The 24,811-nt window shown below is 41.7% G+C and overlaps 2 protein-coding genes across 12 annotated transcripts in view; one reads left to right on the top strand and one right to left on the bottom strand.

Annotated features, from left to right (window-relative positions):
- Nucleotides 1–290: 290 nt before the first annotated feature.
- On the top strand, nucleotides 291–12,139 carry rab3c (RAB3C, member RAS oncogene family). 2 transcript variants are annotated; one of them, XM_039620478.1, is made up of 5 exons: nucleotides 291–417; nucleotides 2,098–2,319; nucleotides 5,863–5,981; nucleotides 9,455–9,579; nucleotides 9,770–12,139. In XM_039620478.1, the coding sequence occupies exons 1-5, from the start codon at nucleotides 400–402 to the stop codon at nucleotides 9,958–9,960; spliced, it is 675 nt and encodes a 224-aa protein (XP_039476412.1). In that variant the 5' UTR covers nucleotides 291–399; the 3' UTR covers nucleotides 9,961–12,139. The 2 variants fall into 2 exon arrangements, with proteins under 2 accessions (XP_039476412.1, XP_031606613.1); XM_031750753.2 differs by lacking the exon at nucleotides 291–417 and adding an exon at nucleotides 859–1,069.
- Nucleotides 12,140–17,348: 5,209 nt separating this feature from the next.
- The window catches only part of pde4d (phosphodiesterase 4D, cAMP-specific), a 197,396-nt gene continuing 189,933 nt past the window's right edge, over nucleotides 17,349–24,811 (bottom strand). For all 10 annotated transcript variants that reach the window (XM_031750760.2, XM_039620674.1, XM_039620673.1 and 7 more), the window contains 9 exons: nucleotides 23,473–23,566; nucleotides 23,195–23,370; nucleotides 22,977–23,075; nucleotides 22,688–22,852; nucleotides 22,353–22,452; nucleotides 20,532–20,686; nucleotides 20,277–20,399; nucleotides 19,980–20,162; nucleotides 17,349–19,890 (listed from right to left, as the gene is read on the bottom strand). In XM_031750760.2, the coding sequence (XP_031606620.2) occupies nucleotides 19,381–19,890; nucleotides 19,980–20,162; nucleotides 20,277–20,399; nucleotides 20,532–20,686; nucleotides 22,353–22,452; nucleotides 22,688–22,852; nucleotides 22,977–23,075; nucleotides 23,195–23,370; nucleotides 23,473–23,566 (1,605 nt within the window). In that variant the 3' untranslated portion in view covers nucleotides 17,349–19,380. The remainder of the gene's footprint in view (nucleotides 19,891–19,979; nucleotides 20,163–20,276; nucleotides 20,400–20,531; nucleotides 20,687–22,352; nucleotides 22,453–22,687; nucleotides 22,853–22,976; nucleotides 23,076–23,194; nucleotides 23,371–23,472; nucleotides 23,567–24,811) is intronic.

The following is a 24,811-nucleotide window of genomic DNA, read 5'->3' as shown; positions in this document are numbered from 1 at the left end:
TCAAACAGGTGTTTAATTACGATCCTACATTTCAGCTGTGAATCTCTCTGCTCCATCTAATTATAGGCGCGATTATAATTGCAAAGATTTTTGTTGTTCATTTCCGCCGCGGCCTCATCCCAGACGCATTGAGCCGAAAGGTCCACAATAACAATATTCATCAGCATTCAGCGGCCGCCTCTTATTTGCACAGCCGCTTGTTCTCTGAAGTGGGGCTTTTTTGCTTCATGGGCGGGGGGACGGTAGAAAAACCGACCGACAGTGACGCAAAAGGAGAGGCTATTATATTTGCTTCCTGAAAAAAAAAAAAAAGAGACGAAATTATGCTCCTGAGCCGGGAGTTTATTGGATGCAAGAGAGAGCTGTAAAACAAAGATTTGAATAAATACTGATAATAGAATGGACTTGTATGGGAAGGTAAGATTCTCCATTTTTAAATATATAGGCAAACTATAGCAGATACACATAAAAGGTTTTTATCCCGGCACTCTTGCTTTTGCATGACAGGGAGCGTCTGTACACGACATAGCCTACTGTTATCTGTTATTCTGACGCCCGTCAAAGGGTGAACTACAAAGGTTTTCTGTCTTTCTCTAAATATTTCAGTTGTTGACAGTTGGACTGAGCTGCATGCTGAGTAATGTAGTCAAATCTCTTCTTTTGATGCTGCAGTTTTCCTCCGCTCTCCTCCGGTGCAGAAACTACAACCCCCGTCTATGGGGTGATGGTGACGTCACAGACACGCACGAAACCCGCTTTTCCACCCTCCTCGTGTGCTCTTGCTCGGCTCACGCGAGCCAGCCTTTTTCGTCAGCTCGCGGGGTGGAGGGGAGGGGGGAGAGGCGGGCGCGTGCCAGATCGGAGGGGGACAGCTCCCAGGTGCTGAAATTGTTCGGAGCTCCACAGAGAGAAAGCGAGAGGCAGAGGGGGGAAGAAAACCAGCGCCCGCATTAGATTCAGATATATACATATATAAATATAGATTTAAAAGAAAACGTATTCTGCTAAAATAAAAAATAAAACAAAAAACAGGGCCAGATACAGATAGAACCGAGGCCTCCAAAAACAGGTTTGTTCACATAAATGTCCTCAACGCTTCTTCTTCTTCTTCTTCTCTTTTTTTCTGTAGCTTATAGTCGTAACTGTGTGGAAGAATTTCATTGATAGATAAAAATGACCTGCCCAGAATTGGTCGCCGAAACACTAGCTGGCATGCGGCTTCTCGCTCATCCGCGGGGTGTAATTTTATAGCAGAGCTTCTTGCTTTATGCGGTGCGTGTAAATGACATCGTTGCAGCGATATTTTCAAAACTGTGTCCTTGCAAAAACACTCCTCGGTGGTGTTGTTTCATACGCGGAAGCGAACGGAAGCCTTGATCTTGTCCGTGATGGAGGTCCGGCATCATTTATTAACTGCACAGGTTTGGCACAGAGGCTTTGTCGGAACATTCACCTTGGAGGCGGATATGACTGTGCTGGTGTCGTCCTGTTCGTAGTACTCTCGTCCTCGGAGGTCGCTGGCTGCTGACAGCTTGCACTGAAACGGTTTGGGTAGATGCTCTGCTAAGGTGAAAGATCCATGTGTGCTCTGCCCTTTGTATAACACCACTGTGTGGTAATATGGGATGAGATTTGACGTTTTTATCAAACAGGGGTGAATTTCTAGAAGAAAACTTCATAGAAGAAAAAATCAGTGAGTCTTGAGGTTTAAATAGCTCAGAGTTGTGTAAAATTAAACATTAAAAGATCTGAATCTGAAATATTGCCCTCGCTCTCTCTGTCATAACATCAATGTCTTCATATGTTAAAGAAAGTATTTTCAGAAAAAGTCAGGCTTTTTAAAGTCCTGGTTATCTAACAGTCATCGATACAACAGCTTGTGGTGCTGCTCATGCTGGTTTGCCTTACACAGCCTTCTGTCACCTCTGATCTGGCCTCGTAGAACAAGCTTGCAGTTTTTACTCTGCATCTGTCTGCAGCACTCTCTTTCACTTTCTGGTCAATAGATACGAACCATCTTGTAAAGCACTTTTCTAAAAATGTTTCCAACCCTTTGCATTAACCCCCCTTCCCCAATCTCTTTCCTTGTTTTTGCAGATGGCTACCACTCAGGATGCGAAAGGAAAGGGAGAGGGAGGGGAAAATTTTGACTATATGTTTAAGCTGCTGATCATTGGTAACAGCAGCGTGGGCAAAACGTCTTTCCTGTTCCGCTACGCCGACGATGCCTTCACCTCAGCTTTCGTCAGCACCGTGGGCATCGACTTCAAAGTGAAGACTGTGTACAAGAATGACAAGAGGATCAAACTGCAGATCTGGGTATGAAATATTCAAACGCATTAAACATTTAGAAATGAGCCACAAAATATTTCACTGACGACCTAGCCAGAAGAAGCAACTTGACGAATTTTGTTGAGCAGGAATGCTCTTCGAGAACCCGGTTCCTAGGTAATGCCATCTGAGCACAGGCAAAAGTTTTTGTCATATTTGAGGCTGTGTGAGGACGCAGGAGACCTGAAATAACACCAAAGCAAGCTTTAATGGTGATAGTCCAGGGCATAAACAAAGTCCAGAATCTATAAACCGAATTGCAAAATAGGAGTTCCAAAACTTAGTAATCATTAGGAACATCAGCCAAGTAGGACTACTCGACAAAGGACAAGGGGAGACTGAGATAAAATATATAAATGGTAATACAGGAAGTGGAAACTGCGAGGAACACAGCTGTCAACACAAGACACAGAGAGCAACACTTAGCAAAATAAAACAGGAAGAGCCACAACTGAACTGATAAAAACAAAAAGACCAACACAAAGATGAAACTGACGGAACAGAATGGGAACATTAAAGGGAACTAATAAACCTAAAGTCATCTATACCTAAACTACAACTAAAGACACAAATAACAAAACAATAAAGAACCAATCCCGAGCATCAGAAGGAGGCAAAACTCATAAGCATAAGGAAATACAAAATGAAAACTATACAACAATCTCTCGTTTCCCTACACCTTTGTCTTCCTGCTGAATGACCCCTGTTTGTAAAAGGCTGTCAGTCTATCACTTTGTCCTGACCTCTGTCCATATCTTCTTGTGTTTCGAGGATTCGATTGCTTTATATTTGGCAAAGTAAAAAAAAAAACACAACTGTGCACAAAGGTATTAATTGAGATATTGGATAGAACATAACCGCTTCAGCTCTGTGTTTGAATTTTATCATCTCAATTCACATCGAAACATATCTCTAGTGATTTCTTCATCATTCTTACAGATTTCTCACATTTCTCTCTAATTTGTTTACACTCTCCCAAATCAGTTGATGAGTTTGTAAAATTTTCCCCGTGACTGATGTCTTTTCACACGGAGAAAAATCCAAGTGAACTCCAAGTGAACCAAAATGCGTCACTGCAAACCACGTGAGAATGGTCAATCTGTTTACTGGCCAGATGTGACTGAGGGCGACGCAGCAAAAGTAAATACAGGAAGAAGGTGCTGTGCTCTAGACTATTGGAGAACATGGAGAATTTAGGTGTGAAGACGATCTTAGAAAACGTGTGGTGCATTAAGCTGGTCGCTTAATTAACTCCATAAAGCTTCAGGAAAGGCTATAATGTGTTTGACACTCTAGTGTAAGCACTGAGACAGATGGAAGCTTCAACATCATTGACAAGATACTAGTAAGTGTTAGTTTGCCGCCCAGTGGGAGAGGAAACAGAAGCAACACCTTCTCTAGAACGTGTGGGAAACTGAAGAATGTCTGAGTTTGTTTAATTAGGAGTTCATCTGAGCTGTGAAACCAGATTGTCTCAATACACCTCTGAGATAGTGGGGAGAAGCAGAAAGCTTCTTGCTCTCTTTCTGTTTCTTTGACTTCCTTTCCTCTCACTCACTTTCTGTCTTCTTTCTGTATTGCCATAAGTGCCAGCTTTCCTTCAGAGGTTCTGCTCTCTTGTTTGTCATCATAGCTGACTTTCTCAGCAATTAGCGATCCCTCAGACATTCGGCGTCTGCAAATCACATAGCGAGACAAAGCAAAGTCGCTTCGTCAGGATGTGGAAACGGACTTTGAACAGTCAAATAATTGGCTAATCGAGTTAATGTGTTTCCATCATAAGCACAGACAAGCATATTCAGAGAGAAAATCACTGGCCTCGCGTTCATGTAATCAGCCTGTTGCTTTTAATTGGGCTAAGAAAGAGCTGTGACACACACTAAGTGCCCATCTAAGGTGATGGGTATTGGCTAATGTCACTGCGGTATGCACATCCTTAATCTGCTGAGGGATAAAACTGCATGTTGCATCACAGAGCTGTCCCTGCTGTCGCATTAGGCTGAGCTGAATGAAACCAAGAGTGCTGGCAGCGTCATCATAGTGGAAAAACAGAAACTCACTTCACTCAATGAAGAAGAGAGTCGGGCTCCCTCTCCACTTGAAGCAGTCAGCTTGTTGGATTGATTTCTGGTGAATTGCAGACTACAAGCGAAGCTTTTCAAGGAGCTCAAATTCTCTGTACTCAAGCAGATTTTTTTCCCTCTCTCGCTCCATCTTTTTAAGCAACTCACTAAAACATCCTTGAAATGCAAAGGTCATTGTCAAGCACTCGGCCAAGAATCAAAAGGCTTCTAAAACACTTCGAATTGAAAGAAAGGAACAAGACTGTGGTTACACCAGCATTCATATGAGTGGAGGATAACTTCATATATGCACAGTGAGAGTGAACAAGTTTCTGAAACCTATCTTCCCCTTTTTATGTTAGTCAGTCCACAAAAGAAGCTGTTTATGCAGAACCACACAGACTAGCTGCTGACATTAAAAATGCACATGTTTGCATGCATTCGTTTTTGCAGCATTGTCAACTGACAAAAGGTCTGAGCTGTGGTGTGTGTGGAAGCTCGGCAGGCTGCGAGCTCTGTCTTTGTGGAGTGAAGGTCAGAGCTGTCCTCTGGCTATAACAGGCGCACTGTTGCGGTCATGTGCAGTATGACAGAAAGCAAAAGTACTGTGGCAAATACAATCCACTGCTGCCTTCTGGGCTTCTGTTTAACAAGAGCCAAATAGATCAGCCAGAAGTCCTCTGTCATGTTTCACAGACGGCTGTGAGCACACTTGTTGTGGGTGTAACAACAGCTCAGTAAACATACAGTATCTTACTGGGATTTCTGGTTATGTAACTTTGTGTAAAATTGGTCTGCACATATTTAAGCAATCACAGGAACATTTATCGTGATAAAGCTGTCCGGATCTATTTTTCTTTGTTTCTCATGAACAACAAACTTCATCTGTCTGTATTGACATCTCACAGCAAAGCCTGCAGCAAGCGCTTGCTTTTGCCAGGGCGATCTGTGTGCAGTGTGCTGCTCCTCAAATGCTGTGCAATCACTCGCTCTCCTTCTGAGCATTTGGTCCAGACTCACAAACAGCGAGCAGGTTTCTTGAGGTTCAGATCATTGTACTTCTATATTTAACCCCCTTTTTCTAAGAAATATATGTCACAAAGCTGAGCTTTTAATCCTGCACCACTGAGTATTCAACACTACTGAGCGATTATCTATTATTACTGAGGAGAGAAAAGAATCAATCACATCAGCCAAAACTGAATTGCTCTTTTTTGGCACTTCATCAATGCATCACCAGTGAGGCAATTAGTATAATGATTGTTTCTGCATCATGGGCACAGTAAATGAAGCCGTGAACACGTGTATATAATGTTCCAAACTTGATCTGATTTAAACCAAGCAAGTGTCTCGGTTTGAATCATGTTTGCCCAATCGGCTTATTCATATGTTGCATGTGGCTGAACCTGACAGTGTAAAGTGCAGTTAGCTGCTCACAGCAGTGATAAATCTTGTTTTCTGTGCGCAGGACACAGCAGGCCAAGAGCGCTACAGGACCATCACCACTGCCTATTACCGTGGGGCCATGGGCTTCATCCTCATGTACGACATCACCAATGAGGAGTCCTTTGGTGCTGTGCAGGACTGGTGAGTTATGGCCGCCCATATTTGTCAGTTTTGTGTGACAGGTGTTATCTCTAGGCCCTTTTTATTCTGGATATCATTTGCATCACATCAGCATATCAGGCCTGTTTGTTTTCATAATGCATGCAGTTCATATGTGTTGAGGCTGATGTGAGTAATGGCAGTCTTTAGTCTGATTTTAAACATGCTGTCATGGAGCCTGTTCCTAAAAATGATCCAACTTCAAACTTCGTTTCTAAACTCTCTTTAATTTCCGAGATCCTGGAGAAAGTCTTCATCTCCAGTTGGATCATGTTGTTGGAATTAAAGGAACTACAGTACAAAGGTTTAAATCATATTCAGCTGGGCTATACAAAATTCTCATGCACCCCACTTTTATGTGGGGTCCCTTTAATGTTCCCATTCTGTTTAGAAACCCTCACCTCCACCACTTTGACCTTTTTTAACATTTTATAAAAAGCCCTTTGCAAGGACCTGGGAGTTATCTCTAACTTCTGATAAATAGATAAATGCTTCATTTGAAAATCCGTTTTTATTCTTGAGATTTTAAATCAAACTGAGTTCTGAGTATTTTTATTTGTGTTGTTTTACTCATGTTTTCTCACTAAATGTTTTCCTTTTTAAATTCTTGTCTTTTTGTTCAGTGTTTTATGTCATTTGCTTCTTTTAACTGTACAACACTTTGGTCAGCAGCTGCTTTTAAGTGTGCTATAAACTAAACTTGACTTAATGTTGTACATGATCGATACTTCTTCTGTTCCTCTCTTGTGAATATCAATGCATTTGCAATGCCGCTTTCTTTGAGTGTGCAGCAACTGTTTGCATGGACTGATTAAATTCTGGTGGTCTTGCTTTTAGGACACTGACGTAGGTCAAGTCTCACCTTTACTTTGTTTATTCATATTTTGGGACATTTTCCTTGCCATTATTCAACACCGCAACTGTGGAATAGCAGATAAGACTGTGACATAGTCATGGATATAAACTTAACCTAACTTGTTAGTGGAGATAGTTCGAGTTCCTTGTGAGTCTGAGCTGTTTTACCTTTCCTAAGGCCTCGCAGTGGCCACAGCACTGTCTCAGATTTGACAGGCTTGTTATGTAGTGTTTGCAGCGCTGTTGTCAGATTTAAGAATCAAGGAAGGGAACTTGTCAAGGTCATGGCTGCGGTCCATTCATGAGTCACTCAAGTGTCTGCGGGGTGTAACAGTAAGTCTGAGCCAAGTCCAAATATCTGTGATTTATGATGATGCACCCATGTCTAAAACAGGACTCAGAAGGCTTCGTCGAATCAGGAAGTGGGTTTTTGGGTTAGAATTTTCACTCTAGCAAGAAGAAGTTCTCCTTAGCCTAACCATTACAGCACAACAGCATCAAAGATGCATTGAAACATCAGATCCACCGCCCCTGACATGTCTTTTGGTTTACATTTTGCTGATCCTTCCTCTTGACTGTACAAAAATGTTGGGATGGGAAACATCTTGTAGTTTATTTACACTGTTTCTTGCACTTTCCCAGCCTCTCCCACTGCCAGCCAAAAGAGATTACGGGAACTCAAACTGTGCATTTTTGAGAGGGAAGATTTGTGAATCATTAGAGGCTTATGCGTTTGATGTAAACGTTGTAGCAGCTGCACTGAGTTATAAATATTGCAGCACTTTTGCAGTTGATCCAACTTCAAACTTCATCTCTAAACTCTCTTTAATTTCCAAGGTCCTGGAGAAAGTCTTCATCTCCGGTCTCTCAGTTGGATCATGTTGTTGGAATTAAAGGAACTACAGTACAAAGGTTTAAATCATATTCAGCTGGGCTATACAAAATTCTCATGCACCCCACTTTTATGTGGGGTGCATGAGAAATTCTGTGTGGCTTTGTGTGACTTGTATGATAAACACCATTACTGTAAGGCCGCTGTCTTCTCCGCCCCTGTCACTCAGCTGTTAAGTGTTTAATCTAAAAAAACACATATTTGTTGTTTAACTGGAAATGAAATGTTTTTAAAAAATCTGCTGGGGTTCTGTACTTCAGCAGGAACCGCTTCATATCATCTGCCTGATTGGTATTCAAGCGATTTTTCTGTTACTGTAAGCAAGAAAGGCTTTCTTGTAAAGAGAGCTCAGAGCCAGACACACCTATTATTCTTTTAAGGCCTGCTTGACACTTTAATAGAGTGCTGCAGTCTGAGCACTGTCTGTGATGGGTATCTCAATTAATGGAGCCAAGTGTGTCACTCACAGCAACCATCCAGGAGAGTCACCTGTGAACTTGTTCACCAGACGGTGCACAAATCCATCAGCCGTACACAAAAGAAGAGGCTCCTTTTCTTTTCTTTTTTTTAGCTGCCACATAACCAGAATCCTTTTTTTTGCCTTTACCACAGGCCTCAGCTCTGATTTCTCTTTCCCTTGTTCCTTGTGACAAGGTTGGAGGAAAAAAATAGAGGTTGCCAAGGCAACGGCTGCTTCCCTGACAGTGGCTGACTAAAGCTTGTGACGCGCTCATTTCCTGCCTGTGTCATAGGAAAATGAGGGAAAATGTGAGATTGACATCAACTGGTTAAGAATCCAATAAAATAAATATTGGACAGCAATAGGAAAAAAGGCACTTACCTGTTTAATTTAACACCTCTTAATTACTTGTGTTGCTTCATTAAATGCGATACAAAGACAAGTGCTATTTTTTTTCTTGGTCGGTGAATAATACCTGCACGTAGATTCAGACTGACCCACATCTGAAGCAATAAAACAAGACAGAAGTGGACAGAGAGCAGCGGCGTGCCGACATCACGCTGCTTTCTCTCCCTCTCTCTCTCTCTGAGATGTTGTTTCTTCCTTTTTCTATGGCTGGCTCCTTCTCTCCTGTTTTCAGCCTGTGGTGTGTTTACTGCCCTACTTTCTGTCAAAACTGCAACACCACGGGAGGAATTTGTTCCTTAAATTCCTTCCCAGATTGCAAGCAGCCTGCAGAGGTTAGAGCCATTCAAGCAGCTCACTGATTTGCTGTGAAATCCTTGTTCATGTGGATGCCGTTATTAGCATGTAATGATATTAACACTTGACACAGTTCACGAAACTATTTTAACAATGGAAACCATGTTTCCCGTGTGTGTGTTTGTGACTAAAGCCAAAAAGCTATATAGCTTTCTAAATATAAATTGTAAATATCTAGAAAATAGAAATAATGACCTACATTACAGCAACAGTGACTACAAGTTTTCAGAACAGAGCTCTCACTGACCCACTTTTCCCCAATGCCATCAGTGACTCAGATATGACGCGATGCTAAACAAAAGGAGATGCAATCACTGTTCATGACCGGCCCAAATGGTGGACAGATTTACATCATGCCCTTTCTTCCTGTCCAATAAAAAAGTGGCACAGAATCTGTTTCTAGCACTTTCTGATAAGAAACCCGGCAAACAGCACTAATGTGAATGTGATGTATTTTTGTTGTGTTTTCTTTCTGATTACGTGCAGGTCAACCCAGATAAAAACCTACTCGTGGGATAACGCGCAGGTGGTGCTGGCTGGGAATAAGTGTGATATGGAAGAAGAGAGAGTGGTCTCGGTGGATAATGGCAGACTGCTGGCGGAGCAGTTGGGTGGGTCTCAGAGCAACATTCAGCACTTGGTGTTTTTTAAATTGGGTTGCATCACAGTCGGGTTTTTGCAGAAAAACCTTTGACATTTATTTGTTTTGTACAGACAGTCAAAGCTTGTTCTAAACAAACAAAAACACCCCACATTTATCTTGTGATCATTAATCGGTTATTTCTACATTCTGATCCCAAGGTTTCGAGTTTTTTGAGACAAGCGCCAAGGACAACATCAACGTGAAGCAGACCTTTGAGCGTCTCGTCGACCTAATTTGCGACAAGATGTCTGAGAGTTTGGACGCTGATCCGGCTGTCACCACGGGAGCGCCCACTGCCAAACTCACAGACAGCGCTCCACCCCTCCAGCAGCCCGGCTGCAATTGTTAGTGAGCCACGTCAGGGAGCAGAAGGAGAGCAGCACAGGTCCTGTAAGGTGGTAAAAAATTGTTCTCCCTCAGCGTTATCACTCCTGCTATAGTGCTGCTTTCCCCTGGACTACACTTCAAACCCCGTTTAGTAGTAGAATTACAAAAAGCTGTCCTATTATCTCTTAACTTTATCACCTTATATCAAGAGCAAATAACCAGGAAAACAAGCGTGGCTGTTGTAAGATGCATAACATTACAGTATAACTTGAATACACAGACACCATATTCTCATTCTTTGGCTAGTTAGTGTGGTTACAAACCAAGTATGTTTGATAGGCTGCAAATAGTTCACACTGTACACTTAATCCTTAAGACCTTTAAAACCTATAATAATAATGATGATAATAATAATACCTTGAAGGATAGTCAGTGAGTGCTTTAATAAGCTTTTTATTTTTTATGTTTTTGTACAGTATGTTTTTTCCTTTTATAGGTTCCTGAAGCTGCCAAATCTATGATTTAGTGCACTATAGGATGTAGCGGCTTTCTTTTGTGTAACGTGTGTGCGTATGGCTGTTGTGTGACTGCACGCTAAGTGACTGCGGGTTTGCGTGAATGCGAGTATCATGTCCGACTGCAACTTCGCCATCTTAAAATCATCTACCTTGGAAAAAAGTGGCCTTTTAGCATCTCCAATACGGCCTCTGTAAGTCCCTCTGTCCTGCTTTGCTGTTGGAGTGAATTGAGTATGTGTAACGTTGACGTGAGTACTGTTCCACCCTCCGCTGTCTGTAGATGTGATTCCTCTAAGTATATCTAATAAGTATATCTTAAGCAACCATTTCCTTGTGCTTAGCCTCCGAGACACCCTTTTATAGTTCGATCCAATGAGCATGCTGCCAAAAACTCAATAATGTGTGCTGTTTTATTTTAAGATAGGCCTTACCCGAACCTAACCATCCCCTGCTCCATATGAAAACAATAATTTAGCATTCCATTAAAGGAAAAATCTCTTACTGTCAAAGCACAGCTCAGTGTGTGTGATACACAACAAATGATCAGCTCTGTCATGGAATAAACAGCCATATATTAAAATATGTTTAAGTTTTGACTCAGCATGCTTAAATTCCATGTTTGTATGATAAAATGAAGTCCTCCATCCTACCCCCACCCCCTGAAAAAATTGACAACAATGTAAAAAGGGAAACTTCTCATAGCGGGCATATACCGTACTCTAGTGTCTTAATGTTAATTCCATGTAATAGAAACGTCGTAGGTTGTTTGAAAAGCCAGAAAAGTTTCAGTTCTGCTAGTCTTAGAAGAAAAAAAATTGTGCCAAAACATTACAGTTCTTTTCACATCGTCGGTTGTTTGTCACATAGTTGAATAAAAGCTCTAAACAATTGCATGAAGTCAGTCCTGATATACCTGTGTAGATTTATATGATAAGATACTGTATATATCACGCTGTGTTACAGATTTAGGAGCATTGTCATGGCGTTCGCCGTGAGATGCAATGGGCCAATAAGTGCAATATTTTATGAATTATACCCTGTACATAGTTTCTCCCGTCCTCGAGTACAATGACCCTAGCTGCCGTATGTGAGTGACAGTAGGTCAGAATAACTCGTAAAACCCGAGGATGTGCTTCATTCAGTAACTGCGGCCACTGAATGTGTGACTGTAAGTGTGTATGTGTGCGTGTACCTGCCATATTGAAGAGACAAATTACGTAATATAGTGTACTGTTTGTGTATACCTTTTGTACAAATGTATTCACATACTATATGCTGTTCCTGCTAACTGTTGGTTGTTGACCGAACTTGTATTATCATGTCAAAATGCAGTGTTGTTGTGACAGATAGTCAGGGAGAAAACTTAGTCCATGACATATGCCATACTGTTTTACTAATGCCAAGAATAGGAAAACACATGAACTAGTTCAAAGCGCCTGTGTGTACACATCTGTGTATGTGTGTGACATTATGATTTGATGCCAGTAGCCATGAAATAAATTACTGTAATGATCGCATTCATTTCATAGAGGGATGGTTAGCCTCAGCCCAACAGTCACTCTAGTAAAAATGTCATTTTAAAACACTATGTCTTTACATATAACTGAATATATTTATTTGTTGGAGTGCAAGCAAACTAAGAAGTATGTTTTTGAGATTATAGGAAATAAATCCAATTCTATCTGCGGGCGTTTGTGTCCTTCGTGACTCTTTGTTCACTCCATGAAAGCGTGAAGATTGCCCTCCAACCCGCACCTGATGTTTCAGTGAAATTGCTCTGGTTCCATTTTAAGGCAAAGTGCGCCACCTAGTGACACAATGCTGGATTAGCACCAGAGCGGAAGTGACGAATTTATGGTGAGTAGAACCCACTATGACTATAATGTACATTTGAACGTTGTACTTTTATCACACTTATTTTGAGTAGAAAATGTCGTATTTATCATTTTATTTATTTTTTACTATAGTTTTACCTGATAGGCATTGTCACAGGTAAAAACTATTTAGCTGTCATACTAGCTCTAACTCCATTGGCGGCGCAAGTAAAAACACAATTGTGAAGCTACTTTAAGTATACAGTCACCAGACATTTTATTAGGTACACTTTGTTAGTACTGGGTTGGGTCAAGCTTTGCTTCATTCTTCATGACAAAGTGCTGGAAACATTCTTTAGAGATTTTGGTCCATATTGACATGATAGCATCGGACAGTTACTGCACATCCATGATCAGTAGCGGTTTTAGATACGGGCGACACGGGCGGTTGCCCGGGGCGGCATCGTGGTGGGGGGCGGCATCACGGGCATCGGCAAAAAAAAAAATAAAAAAATGCTCGTACTCATGCTGCCCCTACATCATGCCAGCGCATATTAGGGATGGCATAGGCACCGATCGGTTTTCTATCGCCCATTTGCTGGGAGTAAGGGCGCCCTCCGTTTGCGAGGTGCGCCTGCTGCTTGCGGCACAGGGAGGAGAGGGCGGGGCGGCGGGGGATTCTCTGGCTGGCTGGAGCAGCATCTAATAACCAACTCGCAAAATAAAACAAAATTAAAACAAACCAACAAACACGAAAACACCAGACATTATGATAAAGACTTATAATTTGCACCGATGTTTTTCTATATTTCCCTCGGGATGAATAAAGCATAATCAATCAATCAATCAATCAATACACGAAAAGTGAGCGCGAGAGCCCTCGGTGCGCCTGCTCGCTGCTGAAGTCAAAGTAAACTTTATTGTCATCTCCGCTACATACAGTCCAGTATATAGAGACGAGACGACGAGGCTCCAGTTACAGCAGTGCAAGTAAACGAACAATAAATATTTAAGAGTAAGAAAATAAATATACACTTTAGGACTCGGGGTAAAGGGATCAATAACAATTTAAAATGTATATTTTATATTTTGTTGATTTAAAGTCTCACACAAACTTTTTAAAGTTTAAAAAAGAGAAAAGAAGAGGAGTGTAGCGACTTCCACAGTCGCTAGAGGCCGGGGATTGAGCCTGCCTATTTGCCTGACGCGCTGTCAACTTTAGGCAATAATGCCAGAGGTGGAATTGCTTGCTTGTTTATTAAAGTGCTTGAAAAGTTTACAGAGCAATGTGATCGGCTCGCGATTCAAACTCTTAAAACATCACAGCTCTAATGCAACAAGGGGAAACTCGTTGGCTGCGGTCAACAAAACTACAGCTACCCAGCCCTGCTCTCTGTCAAAATCAAACCAGTGAATGACAGACTGACAACGCCCTCTTAATGTCACCGCTAGCACCCACGTGACTCCTGTTACACATCACCATAGCAACCAAACAAACGAAAACCCAGTGATCATTAAAATTCAATATTTAATTATGGCTCCTACAAGGAGAAACGAGCAAAAGATACAGGTAAGGAGATGTGTCATTGGATAAAGGCAGGTCATGTATCCTAAAACTTTCAGAATACTTTCTTAATTATGTGGGTTACAGCTCCTCCAAGAAGAAATGGTAAAAATAGTTACAGTAACAGACTAAACTCCAAACAATAAATACAATAATATAATATTAATATAATAGTAATTAGTCAGTGTCAATTGTTGATTTGTCCTGTTCTCATTGTATGACGAATTATGATGTCTGTTTAGTAGCCGTTTGCATACTATATTTTCTCTGTCTTCATATGTGTGTGTGTGTGTGTGGGGGGGGCAGAGGGAGTGTTCGCCCAGGGCGCCAAATAGGCTAGGACCGCCACTGTCCATGATGCAAATCTCCCCTTCTACCACATCCCAAAGGTGCTCTGTTGGATTTAGATCCAGTGACTGTCGAAGCCACTTGAGTACAGTTGTCATTTTTAAGACAACAGTTTGAGATTATTTGAGCTTTGTGACATAAACAGTTTTGTAGGTAGGCTGTGGTGTACTTTCGGGTGGCTGCTTGGTGGTTGATACTAATCCCAAACTGGAAATGCTGGAATGTTGGAAAGAAAGACCATAGTGCTTGTGCGAATGAGGAAAGTGAATGTAAAGCGCTTCAAGTACTATATAAGAACCAGTCCACTTACCATTTAAGCAATGCTCACTTGGTACTAAAGAGCCCAAACTGCCCCAAGTAAATAATCCGACACAATTACATTACCACCAACAACCTGAACTGTTGATGCAGGAGGAATCCACCAAATTCTGACTCTACAATCCAAACGTTGCAGCAGAAATTGAGAAATTCAGATTCATCTCTTGCTGTCCTAATCTGCTGAGCCTGTGTGAATTGTAGACCACACTGTCTAACACTTTTGACAGTTCTTAGTTGACAGGAGTGTCACCCAGTGTGGTCTTCTGCTGCTTCATTCCAACTGCTTTAGTGTTCAACATGTTGTGTGTTCCCTGTTCTCTTGTGCATACTTTGGTTGATTATTTCATTTATTTAATGTTGCCTTCTCATCAGCTCGAAGCAGTCAGGTCATTCTACTCTGACCTCTGGCATCAACGAGGCATTTTCACCCTGAAAACTGTTGCTCACTGGATATTTTTTCTTTTTCAGACCGTTCTCTATAAACCCCAGAGATGGTTGTGAGGAAAAATTGCAGTAGATCAGCAGCTTCTGAAATACTGCCATGTAAAGTTGCTTAATTCACTGTTCTTCCCCACTCTAATGCTCCAATTGAACTTCAGTAGGTCATCTTGACCATGTCTACCTACGTATCTACCCAAATGCACCAAATTGCTGCCACGTGATTGGTTTTTTAGATATTCGCATTGATATGATGCAAATGTTGTTTGTCCTAAATTGTCACAAAGTTGAACAGGCCAATCTGAAAAATATAAACATTAACATCAAAAGACATCATTCATCCACCTTCTTTGCTGCTGCTTCTTTACTGGGTCACAGCAGGAGCCTATCCTAGTTGTCACAGGGCAAACTCTGGGATACATCCTGGACAGGATCGCCAGTCTGTCAGGGCTAACACATAGATGCAGGGAATCTTTCACACCTATGGCCAATTAAGAATCACGAATTACCCTAATACCCATGTCTTTGCCTCAAAGACAACATGCCACTCAGATGTACAGCTGCTTTCATTTGTCTTGGCTCTTCCTCTTGAGCATTTCAAAGCAATTTGTGCATTCATAATTGCTGAGAGACACGTGCTCTACAGCAGTGGTCTGCCTTATTATTTTGCACACCAAAGGGCAAGCCACAATTTCAAGGCACTGCTTATATTCATATCAGCAGAAAGTGATTTTTTTTCACAGCAAAAGTGTCAAAACTTATGCCTCAATCACCTTATGAGACACTTTCAGAGTTCAACAAGTGGTCTTGCTGAACCCTGATTAGTATCCGGGCTCTTTTGAAGCAGGTCTGAAGGGATTATTTTATGAGGAAACTGTGACTCAATTCTTCAATACCTTTAAAAACAATCCAAGCAAGAAATGATTAGGCAGAATCAACCCATGCTTTTATTTAATCCATTGCATATAAAAACTTTTTTCATTCTTTTTATTTGTTTTTTACATAAAGTTGTATGATCTACAGTGCTATCCAATAGACTGCAATTAACAAGGAATCCATTAAAATAACATTTTAATTGTCCTGTGAAACGTCCAGACAAGTTGGCATTCTAAAGACATAACCCAAAATATAATTGTCCCAAAGACCTTTTTTTCTTCTTTTTTTTTTGTCTTAAAGTTACAGTTTGTATTCTCCTTTCATACCATAAAAAAATAGAACACATAATGAGAAAAGAACCCACTATTTCCATTGGTCCAGGGCTGTTTAGAATCTACAGTATGTGTGTCAAAATAAGAGTCCATGTTTCAGGACAATGATGCAGTTGCCCAAACCCTTGAATCCCCCCCCCCCACCCCCCACCCCATACCCCCACCCCCACCTCTCCCTTCACTACACAAATATAATAAACCCTTCTCCTGTGCAGGCAGAGAGATGTCAGTGGTTTTGGATATTGCAAGTAATGTGAGTGGTAGTGCGGGCAGAGCATAGATAAGCAACACACCGCCAGTGTTTCAGCCATAATTAATGCAGCAGTGGCTGAACATGCAGATGTGTCTCAAAGCCTCTGTGCTTTGTAGGGTCGTAGTCAAGCAACAGCTATACACTACTGTTGCGCCCCATTCAGTGTTTCTGTAGCTGCGAGACAGCCACGCAGAAGCAGGTGATGCGGGAGCCAAAAAAGCGACTCCTGCATCACGTTTCCTTCTGACAGGCTGAGTCACATCTGTGAGTGTAGAGGCAGAGCGTAAAGGAAGTGTGAGCTGTTCAGACCAGGTCTACAGCAAACTCGACTCTTGGGACATCCGGCTGGCTATAGGCCACACATCACTCATGTGGTAAATCTCAGGCTTGCGGTCGAACCGAGTCTCCGCACACGTCCGCACCGACGGCGTATTTTCAAAGCAGCGCCGTAGCTGCGAGAGAGAGCAAACCGTGTTTGGCTGTGATTGTGGAAAAGGCAACTTTTCTCAGCAGGAGATCGGGCCGACCCAAGCCAAAAAGATTCCCCACTGCAGCAAAAAGAGAACTAGAGAATTCAAACAAATAAAAAGGCTAAAAGTAAATGACGTGTTGAATTTAAGGCACAGCCCATGGGCCAAGGAACAGTTTCTTTTTTTTTCTTAAAAAAAACAATTTGGCTTTCCCTCTCTCTTCACTGAGCTACTTCTCAGCTAAGCAACATGTCGATGGATCGGTTTTTGTTTTTTTTTTCCTTTTTTTGTTGTTTTTTTTTACACCGAAGCTCATGTGTAATAAACATTCTCTCAACAAGAGGTACATAATACAGCCACGCCATCACCAAAAGGGATGATAAGAATCAACCATTTACAGCAAACTGCATTATGATAGTAATAACATTAATAATTATATATTATGTACAGCACAATAAATATATGTTTGTAAACAGCGATAAAACCAGAAAATTTTTTATTACAGGTAAGGACTCTGGGTGAGGATGGGGGGGAAAAAGTAAGAAAGAAAAGTATTGGCACAAAATGAAAGATTAAATAAAAAGTTTTAAAATGACACGTAATCAAAACAAGCACTCTTTAAAAAGCGGTGTGCAGTACTTCAAGTGTTTTTTTTTCTTTAAAGAGGTGGATTTTCTTTTAAATATTTTATGTACACTGGGGTTAAAAAGTATATTTGGATATTGTAACCTGCAAGCCTGCGATGTGGTCTACGCTACAGTGAAATATTTACTGTACCATCTTCATAATGCAAAAAAAAAAACTAAACACACACACAAAGAGGAAAAAAAAGAATCAAGCAATAAATAATAAATTGAGGCGTAAAATATGATAGAAAAAAGTGAAGAGTTTTGGCTGTGATGTAGGGCGACAACGTTCAAGCCTATGTGCGCATGTGTTTTGGCAAGTTTAAATAAAACAATAAATGCAATCATAAACGAATACATGTATCTGTGCAAGAGTATCTATGTAGAGGATATCTGACGACTGCACGATGGAGCTGATTGTCTTGTTGAAAACAAAGACAGTAACTGGAGTTAACGTCGTGTAGGCAAAAAAACCCAATAAAAACAAAAACGTGTTTGTGATGAAAAGCACATTTACAACACGTAAAAGAAAACACCGTGACCGGAAAAAAAGCAGCAGTTCTTGATGTGCGCGTCAAATAAGGGCAAGAAAATGAAAAGAAGGACGATAAAAAGCTTTTGTAGCATTTGTATAAAATCACCCTATAATACCATTTCTATTTCTGTATACTTGGAGCACTAAACAAGCTTCTAAAAAAGGTGCTTTTTGTATCAACTACAAAGCATTGCATTGTCTTAGGATGTGTTCAAAAGAACTGCAGGCAACGACAATTAAATTTAAAGGCTTGTAACAATGTAACTGAAGCGTGAAAACCTCGGCTTTCACGCTTCCTTCTCGGTGAAGACGCTCACCAAAAACAATAGTTATTATGAATGAATTCCAAAATTCAAACTCACAGGACAAACCAAATATGAGTACAGTGGCATGGAAATAGTAGTATAAATGCTATTGGAGCAAGTGCAAACAGCTCAGAACACTCAATGTAACCCAGCTATAAAGATATCCCCTTCGAGAAAAAAACCAAAACAAAACAAAAAAACACTGAATATCTTCGACACGTTTCTCCCCCATTGGTTTCCAAAAGTTCCCTCGTTTTCTTTATTTCTAACAAAACAGAGCCTAAGATTGCAAAAGTAAATTCTAGAAAATATCTGAATCTTACATACAGTACGATACAAAAAAATTAAAGAGGTCTAGGACAGCGACACAGCCGTTTCGATTTGAGCTTGGTGTCAGTCAGGTTTTCAAGGAAGACTTCCACAGCAGAAATGTGTCTCCAAAAGCTCCCCGGTGTGCTGCAGCTTTCATCTCTGCGGCGCCCCGTCAGGTTTTCTCGACCGGATGACAGCATAACGTGCCTCCTAATTTGTAGCGGGAGGGGGGGATATGACCTAACCGAGAGGGAGGTTCTCCTTGAACACGCCAACAACTGTCTCTGTAGAGTATGGGCACTTAATAAAACACGGAAACACTGGCAAACTTTCGGGCGAGGCTGAGACGAAGCAGAAAAGGAGGAAAACGTGATGTTACGTACGGTAAGAACAGCACGGAGCAGACTGTGAACTGCTGGTCCACATCCTAAACTTAACCCTGTAAAAGGGAGGGGGGGCTGTATAGGTGAAATAAAGACACACCACTTCAGTACAAATGGGAATGGAAAGGAGTTTTCCTGAGTGCAAAAAAACTTGAAGTAGTACCGGTGGGCGTGTCTGAACAAAGCGGGCAGGGAGGAGTGGCCAAGGTGGGGAGCAGCGCACGCTTTGGAACCAGAAACATGGATGTATAAAAAACACACACAGATTCAACAAAACCCAAAAAATATTCTATAAATAATCATCTGTCATTACTAAGAAGAAGAGTTAATCAGATGCTGTCCATAAACTGCTATGTGTCAGGGGATTTCGCTTTCTCCTCTTCCTCCTCTTCCTCCTCCTCTTCTGCTACCTCTTCCTCGACAACACATGATTGTGAGCAGGGTGTTTCTCCCTCTTCTACTACCTCATCATCGTCATCATCGTCCTCCCCCACCTGTTCGTCCAAAGGTATCTCTGTTGATTCAGAGTCCTGCGTACAGAGTGTTTTAGAATCAGTACAGCTGTTTTCCTCCTCCTCCTCTTCCTCCTCCTCCTCCTCCTCTGGCTGGCTGCCGCTGTCTTTCTCAGTGTCCGACTCCCCGTCCTCCTCCAGGGTGAGCTCGAATTGGAACTTGTCCCCTCCCGGAGGTCGAGTGCTGTCCTCAGGCTCGTCCAATGCAGGGGAGGGACTTTGGGGGATGGTGCTTTGGTACCACTCTCTGTTGTCTTCCAACGTGTCCAGGATGTCCTGGGCATCCGGATGGACCAGGTCAGCCCACGTCTCCCACAAAGGGTGGACGATATAGTCTATGAATCCAACCTACAGAGGACACGCAGGGAAAACATGACTCTCAGTGTGTGTCTGCACAGTACACACGTACAGTACATTTATCTGCCTGTGTGTGTTACCTGGCTCTTTTCCACTGAGGCATTGTGTTTGTCACACATGGGGCTGATCTCCATGCCCCTCTCCCGTTCTCGGTCACCTTGGCTGAAAAACTCTTCCATGATGCGATCCGTCCACTGCCGGTACAGCTGCAGAGGCTTGGTGGGGTTGCTCAAATCTGCACAGTGCACCATGTTCTGGAGAACCTGAATGTGACGCGTAACACAGTCTAAAACACAGCGCCAATGTCCCAAAAGACAATATAGATAGCAGCAGTAAATACCACAACAGAGACGTGGATATTAGACAGCCAGTTTTACCTGTATCCTGTCAGAATAGTTATCCAGCAGTAAGACACCAGAGCTGGTCACTTTCTTAGTTTCCACCATTGTTTTCAGATCAGCCAGCAGATTCATGTGCTTGGACATGTCTGTAGCTAGCACCTGAGAAAGACCAACAACAAACTGTTACTAGTACTCAGCAAAGAACACTGTTGCTTAATTTGTACGTAATATACTACACACCACGCTTTCTACTCAGACTTTATTACAAGAGATGAAACTCTTTTCACTTACGATGTCAATGACCATCTTTCGCAGTGATTGTCTTTGTTTTTTGGTCAAGTTTTGGAAGATGTCACAGTTCTCCTCTTGCAGGAGCTTGAAACCGACTGCTAGATGATGGTTCTCCAAGACAGACGAGTCATTGTACATCAGCGCCAACTCTGAATCTGCAGGGGGGAAACAGTTGGTTAGTTTAGTTTGCAGAAACTTAGCAGGAAGCTGATACGTCTGCTGGTACACTTCTGTTCATCCAACTGGAAATTCTTTTCAAGTTGCTTTTAGGCTAAGCTTAAGTTGATACACGCTGCAAGCCACTTTGTAACCCGCCCCATCTCTTCCTTTTCATGCTTTGTCCTGTTAAATCGGTGTCTGCAGTCATGCATGCCTGCTCTTGTTCTGTTCTGGAGGTGTTGCTGCTGCTCTCAGTGCCTTGTGCTTTCCACACATGTGCATGTGCCAAAACCATACTGCCAAATACAAATGACCATAGATGGGAACAGCAATTCTAAACTGTGCATTTCAGTTTAATTAGATCCATAAGACAATAAATGTGCAACAATTGCCTATTAGTGCAACAAATTTCTCTAATGGTGTCTTCCTGAATTTTATGTGTGCTGCTATGGATTCCTTGGTGAATGAGCAGCAGAAGAAAGCCCCATCATGTTTACCGCTGAGAGATTTCCCACTCGCGGTCATTTGAAGGACCTCTAGCTGTATTTAGATTTTCCATTAAGATGCATTAGTCTTGGCCACAGTGAAACCGAGCAGCAGAACAGAGAAAGGGGATCCTGCTCCGTTGCTCTGTGGCTGACAGCAGATCATTCTGGTGGCACTTAACAAGGATGACTCACACTGCCTTTACTGCAGGGATTCCCCATTTGGGGCTTATGGTAAGCACTACACATTTTATGTGTGTGTTACGTGTATGCCACTGCATAGTGTGCCTTCTGTTCTGAGGCTGGTGTTAGTAATACTCTTATGCTTTTGTGCCCAGTGGATATAAACTGCTTTTGTTTGAGTTTTCCTCTAAACTGCCAAATTAAAGTGATATTTGTGGTACCTCTAACCATAAGCAAGTGAGTCAGTTAAAGTGAGATAACAGGGGCTTAGTGTCTAGCTCAGGGATACATTAACAAACACAACAACATGAAGCAGGCATGCAAGTCTGGCTTGGTTAAAACTCAGTTCAGATGCTTCTAGCACTACTCTTGGTGTTAGCGTGTCACGCAGATTGTCTGGCTTTTATTTCTTTAGGTTTTGATAAATCTGTCTTTGTGATGTCTACCGTTCACTCAACAGTGGAGATGACTGGAATTTAGCAACCAAAATGCAATGGCCTATAAGAAGAAATAAGACTCGCAGTGTTGATTAGCTACCACTTGATGTAAACAAGAAAATATTTAGGTCAGCACATATAGTGTGGCTACATTTGTCCTCAGGAGGACGTTTTCCTAAGAATCCTGAATGATGTTGAGTACAGGGATTAGGGCGATTATTGATCGTCTCTTTGAACTCTGCTTTGGAATCACATGTCAAAGCCATCACACGTGCCTGCAAAAAACATGCTGGTAAACATGTGCATGTGTGCAGGCACTAAGTGTTTAAGCCCAACCTGCACAACTGGAGTTGATGCAAGAATCAATTCAGAGTTTGGATTAATTATGAAATGTGATTTATGAGAGAAATTATATTTATAATGCAGTGTGTGTGCATATGTATGTGTGCTAACGAAGCAGAGGCATCAATGTGCATGTTCTCACCTTTGTGCCAGAGTGTGTGCGTTTGTGAATACTTGGTAATGACACAGTTGCTAACACTCATAATCAGGCTTACTGGTGTTAATGAGGAACTGGTTCGAGACTCCGGGATGGTCCACGTCATGAATTGCACTGGCAAAGATGGCAGCGAGGATCTCAAGGTCTGTGAACACAGCCTGGAAAGAAGAAGAAGCAAGTGTTGAAGGGAGAGCGGAGGGCACTGATGCGAGAGTCAGCTCGCTGGATAAAAATACCCTTTCAAGTTTAGAGCCATTGATTGGACGTGAAGAAGGAGTTTGATTGAAGCTGATTGTGGAAGCATGGCCTACGTGTTTGTGAGTATATGTATGTCAATGCATGTGTACAAGAGCGTTCCACGTCTTTGTGTGTGTGTGTGCACTTGCACCTCACCTCAAGGGCAGGGGTGGATAGCAGCACGTGAGTTGACTGGGTGACGTCAGCAGCATGAATGTTGTTATGATAGGCCACATCGGCATGGTAATGGTCTTCTAAGGTCATCAGGTAGGTTATAAAGGTGTCAAGTGGAATTTTAAAAGTTTTTAACAAGTCTCTCTCCTGCAAATGAGAAATAACAAAGTGTGTGGGGGGGGGGGTGTTATTAAAATTAAGACAATTTGGACAATTTGGGGATTCATCAAGCAGCAAAAGAGCCAGAAAAACAGAAGAAGGAAGTCTTTACCTGGAATATTGTGTACATCATGACTGTCAGTGGTCGATTCCCAGAAAATTCGGAGATTTTAAAAACATTAAGGCCCCATTTATTCACATGCTCCAACTCCTGAAAAAATCAAAACCCCAAAAAACAATGAGATAAGATCAGAAATAAATTCCCTCTACTATATACAGCAAATTGCACACGCTGTGCACTATATTTATGTAAAATGCACACAAACACACCTTAGCAAGTTCATCTTCGGTCTCGGTCTTGACCCCAAATCGAGGGATGTTAGAGTTTGTGAGGCTGGATGAGTGCTGCAGCTTTTTCACCCCACTGATCTGAGACATGGGCTTGTTCTTCTTCTCCTTCTCCTTTTGCGTTTGAGGGGATGGCATCTCGACTTCATGCTGCTTGTCTGGAGAGACACAGCGCAGAAAAAAAAGAAAAGAAAAGTGAATACAAAGATTGTCACGATGCAGGAAGGAGGGCGAGTCTATCTACCCGTGTCATCACTCACCCAGGAAGGTGTTGGAGATGAACTCAGAGACTTGGTTCCCAGAGCGGCTCATCTCCGAGAGGTGCGTGAGCTCTCTATTCAACATCCTCTTGAACTGAAAGCGGAGCACACACGTATATGAATAATGGGTTCAGTGTCTCGGAAAAAGGCATAATCACAATTACTTGGTTTTTCAGGTCAGAGGAGTTCAGAGGCACTTAATAATGTCATTTTCAAGTAGAGAACAGAAGTTCCAGAACGTGGAAAAAAAAAATCTATGCACGTAAAGAAAACAGATGATTTGATGGCATACACATTCCTAATAGCAGCAGCCTTTTGCAGACAGATTTTTAAAATTTCAAGGAACAATACAGTAGTTATTCCCAGAAATGTCACCTTTCCTCACATAACACACACACACACACACACACACACACACACACACACACAGATTTAGAGGGCTACTGCCCTGGAAAAACTGACCAAATTTATCAGTTTTTTTTAAATGAGGGTTTTTTTTGGTTTTTTTTTCGCTACCCTGCCAGTCTCTCCCGCCCTCTTTCTCTCTCGATTTCCTCATTTGCTCTTAGCTCTCCTGTGCCTAATTGAAGTGGCAGGCCCAAATTTAGCTGCAGCTTTGGGTTTGAAGATCAAATTGATTGATGTGGAGTCAAAAGCTTTAAATCACTGATGTTCCAAACCAAAAAGTTACAAAACAGATATTTAAAAAAAATAATTTTTAAATTATGAATATAAATTGTAAAATGCACAGTGTATATTAATGAATTATATAAAGCCATACTGATCACTTTAAGCAAGCCATAACAACACAGCAATCTCCTTACAGCTCAGTCTGATTTAAGAACACCCACAGGCTTTTTTATAATGATGACACCAGAGGCTGCGAGCCACTTGCAGCCATTGTAGCAGAAAAGCGACAAATACAATAATTACAAAAATATAAAAATAGCAAAATATAAATAAAAATGCAACCTACAAGATTTCCAGATTTCTGTATAACCTAAAATTAAAAGATTACGGACCTAAAAAAAAAAAGGAGAGACCTAAGAGTTGCTATTTTCTTTGACCTAAGAGGCCACTTGTGCCGTTTAACCTTTGAAACGACCAGAATGGAAATAACGATCCACAGATTTTGTGAAAACATCTGTGCTCTTGAATCCAAAGTCACCTAAATTTTTTTGTTTTCTGTGCATTACACCCAGGCAGCACCGTGCGAGCACAACATCGGCTCTTCACATCACAAATGCATCAAAATGGATAACTGACACAGAAATCTCACACCAATGCAGCAACAGTTCGAGGAGACATATGACGTGCTTCGTATATCTCAACTGGTCTG

The sequence above is a fragment of the Oreochromis aureus genome, linkage group 12 (genome assembly GCF_013358895.1).
Source record: "Oreochromis aureus strain Israel breed Guangdong linkage group 12, ZZ_aureus, whole genome shotgun sequence".
NCBI classification, from domain to species: Eukaryota; Metazoa; Chordata; class Actinopteri; order Cichliformes; family Cichlidae; genus Oreochromis; species Oreochromis aureus.
Note: the sequence above shows the minus strand (reverse complement) of the source record. Positions and strands in the feature narration are given on the sequence as shown.